Source organism: Centroberyx affinis, unplaced genomic scaffold, assembly GCF_046629955.1.
Source record: "Centroberyx affinis isolate AG114_WGS23_722 - 3 ecotype Tasmania unplaced genomic scaffold, CSIRO-AGI_Caff_v1 ptg006111l_1, whole genome shotgun sequence".
Classification (NCBI taxonomy): domain Eukaryota; kingdom Metazoa; phylum Chordata; class Actinopteri; order Beryciformes; family Berycidae; genus Centroberyx; species Centroberyx affinis.
In genome coordinates, this window is record NW_027283107.1 from 62,270 (window position 1) to 71,145 (window position 8,876).

Below are 8,876 nucleotides of genomic sequence, written 5' to 3' on the forward strand. Positions count from 1 at the left end.
CTGATTCACTCCACATCTCTTCATCACATCGTACAGATAAGCACTGAGATCTCACCACACTCCATTTAAAGAAAAAAACACACTACCCGGGTAGATGAACATTGGTTTTATTTCATTTGGTTTGTTATTTTCTCAGAGCTCTGAAATGTTTATTATTTTGGTTGTTTTCTCCTCGACCTGAGTTGGTTGAAGGTGCGAGGAAAAGACACTGAGTTTCCCAACTTAAAGGACAGCATAAGGAAAAAAAACAGATCTGTACTATGTTCAGTGTTACTGTTAAATAAATGCCGGCTATATATTCTGAGTAAGCTAAGCAGGTGTTCTGGTATTTTCATTCCTCTACTCCTCCTTGAAAAGTACCTAGGTTAACCATCACTCCATGGTGTGCTAAGGAAGTGCCTTCACACTTTCATTCTCCAGAGTAACTTCATGGTTTTCCCTCGCAAAGACTCTCTCTCTCACTGGAATAAAAACAGACAATTATGCATTCATAAGTTTTATAACTGCAAATCATTCCCTAATAACTGGATCAGGACCTAAACTGTGTAACTCTGGATGAGCCCTTACAAAAATACACTTATAGATTTTACAGTAGAAAGGTAATATGCAAAACTACCCATGGGAAAAAGTCCATGATGTTAAATTCAAAAGACACTACAGGAGAAAATAATATTATTAAGTAATTCTCTATTATTAAATCCCTGTAGGAATTTATTCTCCATCTTTGTTGCTCAGCCTCATTCCTGTGGTGTTTCTGCATGGCACTTCCCACAGATCACCTGTCAATCAAACAGTGTGGGCGGAGCTTGGATTTTCTGTTGCTGAGTTTCTCTTTTCTTTGTCTGTTCAGCCATGGTGGCTGTCACTGCTCATGCTAACTACCCAGTTTATTCCAAATGGACAATGGAAAAGATTTATGAACTGGATATAGGTTGAATCACTGAGCAGAGAGAGAGGAGAACTGAAATTCATATACAAATGTCACAGATTATTTCTTTAGAGTAAAAAGCTTCATAAGGATGTTATTAGTTAAAGATGATCATGTAAGAAGTAAGAATACTATCAAAAGCATATTCACAACCCGGAGATGCAGAATTAAAGTATCATCCATTCTATTCTTTACCTATTGTCCCTATTGTATGTACATACAGTGCAAAAAATATTTAGGCATTTTCATGTTTAATCAGATGCTGACATATAATCACCTAAGTTTCTTACATAACAAGTCTTCATCCTGTCACTTTGTCCAAGCAAGAAGGAATTGACCTCAACTGCAATGCATGCTGGGAAGTATGCCAATAAGCCAACAATGTTTCTTAACAAACTTTAACATGGCCTAACATGGTTAAGGCTTTGTAACAAGTCCTTTTAACTTATAGCTTTAAGTCACAAGTCGTGAACTCGCGGTTAGAAGTTATGAAGCTGATGATTAGTAATTAAGTTGAAACTGACAAACACATCTAATGACTGAAGATGAGTTAATTTCACTAAACGGCAGTAGGAGTTTGTACAGTTTATAATACATTACCAAAACATCTTCCTTACAGTGGGACGATGCACTGTGTTAAACTGCGTAGGCTTATTATAAACAGACTATGACTTGGTGTATTCGCATGGGTCCATCCGTGATGATGACATGCAGAACAGCGATTCTCCCCAGTAACAAACTATATGCTGGACTAGTCGAAATGACACAGCCGAATCGTCTATCAGAAACTTCTATTTAAAACTGAATCGTGTCCAGTGGAAATGGGCTCTGGTAGTTAGTCGGCAGACAGACTCACCCTCATCTGATTTGAAGTGAACCTCCTCCGCCTCCACCCGGCACTCTCCTCCGTTTATAGTTTCCAGTCGTCATATTGTTGGGACTTGTGTGTAAATGACAAAACGTAAGTTCTGCATCATCATATTTCCATTTGTTCTTGCTGTGTTCATTTGCTGGAAATCGCCACTGTATAGTTTAAACCTCTGTAATGTTGGATAGCTGCAGGCATCTTTAGTTAACTCATGCAGGTGATTTAACTATCCAAATTCATATTAGTGCCTTTACATGCTTTGCTAAGTACCTGCATGTTGTATTGTGTAAAGTTAGGTCATATTTTAGTTATATTCCATGTCTACATTCGACCCGTTTTATCAGGTGTTGCAAGTTAATTAATATTGACGCTATCTTACCAATTAATCCACGTGCAGGAGACCTTACAGAAGTTATATTTTTTGGCCACTAGATGGCGACTTAAGACTGTTATTTGCACTGTAGACATTAAGCTGTGAGAGTCAGACTCCCCTATACTAGGGAATAAGTCAGTGATGTTTCTTTATTTCTTGTGATTAATCTGGTGTTAGGTTTCTGAGTCAGTAGTGTACAGCTGTCAATGCCCATTATAAGAATGGTTATTATTTGATTGTCATTCTCATTATTATTTGGTATAATGTTTATGTTAATTTAATCTGATACAGGCAATGTAATAAATGGTCTATTTCTGTGTCTGACTTTCAGAACCATATCAGCCGTCTGCCAACAATAAAAACCAGTAAACATCCGAAAGCTCCATCATTCATGTTCTAACAGACATCCGAGGAGAATGCAAATCTGCCTACTTGAATCAACCCGAGCTTAGAGTTATTCATCCCATTCTACAGATAGGCTGCGCATATTGACTCCATTTTGGTGTCTCTTCTCCATGGAGCAGGCCCAAGCCCAAGCCCTGTACTGTCTCCTATCTGCTCCAAAATGGAGTGAAATGCGCAGCCTATCCTCTCTTCCCTGAAGAAGCAAACTGCAAATGTGAAAGGAAATTTGCCTGCTAAGAAAGCAGAGTGACCAGAACCACGACAGAACCAGAGGCCTACACCAGAAGCCCAGCCTCTCTTCTCTGCAGAAGTTTCAGATGTGAAAGGAAACTCCCTGCGTAACAGCAGAAGACGTGCTGAGGAGCACAGAACTCTCTCTCTCCCTCCACACACAACAGACACGACCAACGGAGAGAAACGCCACTGGATCACCAAACCAGACATTGGGATGCAACCGAACAATTCTTTTTGCCCTAGAAAAAACAAAGTTTGAAACCGCAAGCTTTGAACCATGCGCAACACGATGACACAAAAAAATCCAAGTAAGACTAACAACTGGGCAGATAGCATAGCAACAGCATTAGGGAAATAACAGATATATTTTCAATGGAGTGAATGTAAACTGTTGGCTAATGTTAAATTGTTGTGATGCATTGCGTTTACAAACTGTTGATCTGTTAACACCAAAAGTCATCTCTCATGTTAGATATGACACATACACAAATTCATGGTTTGCATGTGTTTTACCTCCAGTAACGTGATCTAACTTCATGATCTCATACCAAAGAATATATAACTCAGTTTACTAACTCAGGCCTATACAGCTTTCCCTCCATGTGATCTCCATGTAAGATCCTCTGTTCTTCTCACCCTGCTGTGTGTCCAGCATGCTCACACACAGCCTATAGATAGACACATGCACGCATAGGCACACACACAAACCATGTTGATACACACACGCCTGTAAATAGTTTGTATTCATTTGTGTTACCTTTTAATATTTTTATTCTATAAACTGCGTGTCAATTCTAAAAGGGTCTTGTGTCTGTATTACATAATGTATGAATGAACCAACCTCTGCTGTTAAGTCCTCACCTTATCCATCAACCCTTAGTTAAATGATCAATATTATTAATTTAGTGTTAACTAAAGGTGTAATGTAGTTTGAGATGAACTATTAATATTGCAATTTCAATAATAAATATTTGATTATTAGTTGAGATTCCAAATTGATAGATAACTTAACGATACTGATATGAGGCTGATTTTTAGATACATTTCTTATCACTTGTGCTACCATGAAAATGAATAATTCTTCATAGTCAGTGCCACTGTGTGTAAAGAACCATTTTCCTTACATTAATATTAATATGTGGGAGGACATTCTTTACATAATTTTATGGTGCCTCTTGTGAGGCAGTATTGTTGGTTGTTCATGCTTTTGTAATATTCTATACTATAAAATAATCAGTTAAGTGCATAACTAAGGTTCAGTGACAAAAGAACCTGAACATTTGAATTAAGGAACTCTCAGTTCTGCCACCAGATGGAGTAATTTCTTCTCAGAGCATAAACCCCAACTGTACTTGCAGGAAGTGCATTGTGGTAAATGATGTTTAATTAATTCTGGAAAGATTTAGCTGAAAAGCTATCAATTTGAGGCCATTATAGTGATAACAATCACTTTAATGTTAACACCTAATAATCATTAGTAACATTAATATTAACAGTAATCATTCAGATGCCATACAGTCTACTTTAAGATTTAAGGCCAATTGAAACTGAGATTAATTGATGTTCTGTATTGTAAAAGTATCAAATACCGTGATTTTCAATACTAGTTTAGCCGTTAGCATTAACCGAGATTAGTCTAACTGCAACTTTGAGCCACCAGCTCCTGTGAAGCCTGAAGGCCTGAGAGCTTTTGTACCACTAGCTATCATGACATGCATTTCAGCTTGTGTAGATTTTTATGCATTAAGCTTTGTGTCATAAAGCTGTAATTTTCCATGACTCAGCTTTGTGTTCTTCAGTAGTCACCCTCACTACTGTTATAACTAAACCCACAAAAAGGTGATGCTGTAGTTACACCTGTACTACACTAAGAGTTCCTACCAAGAGGTATTAAAACTGTGAGTGTGAACCAACTTCTGTTAAAGTTAAGATAGGATAAGATATCACTTTATTAATCCAGTGAGCCAGTGAGCTGACCCAGCTGCACTGAAAGGTGCCAATACATCGCCCCTCAGCACCCCCAGAGGTTCCATACTAAGCAATGTTTTAACTTTGTTCATTCAAAGTACACTTCCTTCCATTCTAACCACAGATATGGAGTGCCCTGTACTTGAAAAGTTTATTTCTTCTGTGTCTTCTAGCCCCAGGCTACCTTGAGTACAACAACAGCATGGACTTCAGGGACTGAACCAAAGAAATAACCTTTCTCCTCAAAGACAGGTGTGAACAACCCAGTGAGCCAACTGACCCATTGTTTTCATGCCTGCTCTTGCTATTTCACGGACAAACCAGTCTTGCCTGCCAAAACAATGCAGCTGTAGCAGAGCAACTGACTGTAGCCCAGGGCCCACAATGCTACTCTCCTCAATGAGGTCCAGACAGCCAAAAGGAAAGCCCTGTGCTACTTACTGCCACAGGCACTCAGCACTTCAACATCACTTTCCCAGACTAACAACCTGGCTCAGCGTCTTCTACCATCAGAAGATTGTAGTAATCAGACAAAACCAAAACTGCTGTTTTGTATTAATTCCAGTGATACAACTGCTACAAAATTCCCTATAATAAATTTGAGGATGCATTTTAAATATTCAGTTCATTCACCATTTCAGTCTCAACAAACATTGAATTGACAGATAAAGGACGAGGAGAGGTGCAGATATTTTTATATGTGCAATTTATTGCATTAGATGACACCAGAAGTAGATAAGCTATTTTCCATTGGTCAGTGAAGACAACACCGCTTTTTTATTGGTCAATAGGAATGTTTGGTTGGTTTATCACTGGCAGGGACACAAAGTTAATGATTTCTGCATAGTTGCCATGAAAAAACAAAATACATGTTTTATTGAAACACTTTTACATAGCCTAACCGTTGTAACTTCCTAGAGCTGAATGAGCTGAACGAAGGTGCAACATATATATATATATATATCTGTTGCACCTTTTGAGGAGGGTTTTGAGGAGGGGGGGGGGGGGTCTGAGGGAATAGCGTTTACCTCCCCATCACCCCTCAGTTTAGACACGGTCACCTCCTGGCCAAAGCTGACTGACGCCTCAGACTGGTGTTGGCCAGCCAAGACTGGGAAGAAGTTATGGAGCAAAACTGAGAAACATTTCAAATACTTCAGCACATAAACGCTTGATTTACATCTTGCAAGTGGTATCTCCATCTTTAAGTCCATTTATACCTTCATGCAAGATAAACCAAGGACACTTCTAGTTGGCAACAACACTTGAATCAGATTAGCAGATTATTTTCCCCTAGTTGTGGTCGAGGCCAGCAGCCCTTTCTAGAAGCACTTGCGGTGGACGATGGAGGGACCGGACTCATCGTACTGCTGCTTGCTGATCAACATCTGCTGGAAGGAGGAGAGAGAAGCCAGGATGGAGCCACCGAGCCAGACAGAGTACTTCCTATCTGGGGGAGCGATGACCTGGAGGGGGGAAAAAAACGAGTGGTTAAGAAGAGATGGAAGAAGAGAGGGAGAGACAGAAAAGAGGCCAGAAAAGATCCTCCATAAAAAAGGCCTTCCTCTGAGGGAGCGATGATCTGAAAGGGCAAAGAGGAAATGTAGTGTCTTACTCCTGTATGCAAACTAGGGTTCAACGGATTATGAGCTTTTTAAATCCCATTAACAACATTTTTGGATTAAAGCTGCATACATACTCATGAACGAATGAAGAACAAAAAAAAAAAATTTTAAGACGCAGATATTCAGCAGCTTTAAATATGACCACTTTCAAAGGCAGGGTGACCCACCACCTATTCAATGGTAGGGAAACTTAAAGTTTGCATTGGCTAAAACAAAGCTTTACATTTACAAAGGGTATTATGGTTCAAGTCTAGATATAGTATAAATTGGTTGTCAGACACATTAACAAGCATTAAGTGACTTTTGACAACCGTCAGTTATTGCACATTAACTTAATGGGTCAGATTAGGAGTCAGGGAGATGAGAGATCAGTTTGAACGAGAGCGAAACTCAAGTCTGCACGCATTACATTAGCATTTCTATCATTTGGCCGATGCCCTTTTCCAGAACTCAGTCAAAAAAAAACAACAAAAATAAACAACCCTAATCTATGCCAAGCAGTCTTTCGTTAGCATGGAAAGGAAATCTCAGAATGAGGGGATCTTGAATGAAGCAGTTCAGGAGATCTGATGTACCTCGATCTTCATGGTGGGGGGGGCCAGGGCGGTGAGCTCCTTCTGCATGCGGTCGGCAATGCCGGGGAACATGGTGGTGCCACCGGACAGTACAGTGTTGGCGCACAGGTCCTTACGGATTTCCACGTCGCACTTCATGATGCTGTTGTAGGTGGTCTTGTGGACACCACCCGTATTGATACCTGAGGAGACAGATGGAACCAAGGTTACGCCGCGTTCATGTAATATCGGGTTCATCACCAATACGGGCTGCCGACTGGGAAAACCGTTCACATCAGCCTCCTAGTGGCGATTACAAGTAGTACATGTGGGAATGTTTCTGGGCTCTGACATCTCCCACTTGGCATCGCAAATTGCGGAAGTGTATCAACAGGCGCAAACAGTGAAATCCACTGATGCTGGCAGTCCAAGGGAATACAAATTTAATTAGTTACACACCAATATAATAAAATCTACTTACAAAAAGCGAGCAGTGTCTGCTGCGGTTTTCTTTATGGTTCATTTTTAAAAGCATCACAACCTTATGATTGCTCCATCTTGGATGTGGGCGTTCCGAGTAAAACATGCTTCCAATTGTAACAAGACGTCATCCCGTTCTTCCGATATGAACGCAGTATTTATACACAGAAAAATTTGAGTCACAATGATTTTGAGAAACCCAGCCCAGACGGAGAAAAGCACGGCCACATTCAGTTATGTCTTCCTCATTTGGTGCCATCACAGTAGAAAATTCCACTGACACGCTGCAGCGGCCGTTTGGGTTGATAAAAAGTTTCAATATTGACAAACTGCACTATTATTAATTGTGGAAACTAAAAATCGCAATATGATCATACACAATTGTGCATCCCTTGTGTTGAGGAGGGGAAATGAGATGTTAAGGCTCTGGATTTGGAAGTTTTGAATACGATGAAAGATTTTCTTTTAAAATTGTAGGTCAGAGATTCTGCACAGGACCACAATACCTTAATTAGAAAACATTTTAGACTGCATACACTGCCAGAAAAACAAAAGTGCATCCCCTTGTGATGTGGACACAGCAGTAGTCTTGATTGGGTGTTGAATCATTTTGAGAAGCCATGCAGTGCCGGTTTGTTACCGACCGATGAAGGAGGGCTGGAAGAGCGTCTCGGGGCAGCGGAACCTCTCGTTGCCGATGGTGATGACCTGTCCGTCAGGAAGCTCGTAGCTCTTCTCTAAGGAGGAAGAGGAGGCTGCTGTCTGCATCTCCTGCTCAAAGTCCAGAGCCACATAGCTGAGCTTCTCCTTGATGTCACGCACGATCTCACGCTCGGCTGCATGGGAGGAAAACAGTCAAACATTAAAGAGTTTCATTTCAAAATGAGATATCCACCATTTGAAAAAGAGTGATGCCCACTGAAAACAGAATTATCAAACAGGCGATAAATTGATTTGCATGAATTATGGGTGTGTGTGTGTGTGTGTGTACCAGCAGTGGTGAAGCTGTAGCCTCTCTCGGTCAGGATCTTCATCATGTAGTCAGTCAGGTCGCTGCCGGCCAGGTCCAGACGGAGGATGGTGTGTTGGAGCACATAGCCCAGGTAGATGGGCACCGTGTGGCTGACACCGTCACCAGAGTCCATCACAATACCTGCAGGACGAAAACCGCTCTCATTTTTGGGTCGTCAGCAGAAGCATAATACAGCATGATAAGAAAGATACTATAATAACAAATAACATTTAGTCAAAACTATTGATTGAGCAGTGTTTCCTACTGGTTGACAATGTACCTGTGATGGTGGACGGACTGACGGGGTTGTTCATTTTAATATGTCGCCGTTCTTGTTCTGTCTGCCCGTTGTGTTGAGCCTATCTACACTGTGAGGAACTTAATGTACCATATAGGATACTAATGTGTAGTGTAGTGTAGGCGTACCGT

At 40.6% G+C, this 8,876-nt stretch overlaps 1 protein-coding gene across 1 annotated transcript; it reads right to left on the reverse strand.

Annotated features, from left to right (window-relative positions):
* Positions 1–6,098: 6,098 nt before the first annotated feature.
* On the reverse strand, positions 6,099–8,598 carry LOC139638102 (actin, non-muscle 6.2-like). Its single transcript, XM_071512134.1, has 4 exons — positions 8,427–8,598; positions 8,080–8,271; positions 6,977–7,158; positions 6,099–6,242 (listed from the first exon to the last, which is right to left on the reverse strand). The coding sequence occupies exons 1-4, from the start codon at positions 8,578–8,580 to the stop codon at positions 6,099–6,101; spliced, it is 672 nt and encodes a 223-aa protein (XP_071368235.1). The 5' UTR covers positions 8,581–8,598.
* Positions 8,599–8,876: the final 278 nt, after the last annotated feature.

Coding starts and splice junctions, on each gene's coding strand:
- LOC139638102 (XM_071512134.1), bottom strand. CDS start 8,580: ATGGACTCTGGTGACGGTGTCAGCCACACGGTGCCCATCTACCTGGGC. Junction 8,272..8,426: donor CTACAGCTTCACCACTGCTG/GTACACACACAC, acceptor CCTCCCATGCAG/CCGAGCGTGAGATCGTGCGT. Junction 6,243..6,976: donor CCCCCACCATGAAGATCGAG/GTACATCAGATC, acceptor TCCCCCCTCCAG/GTCATCGCTCCCCCAGATAG.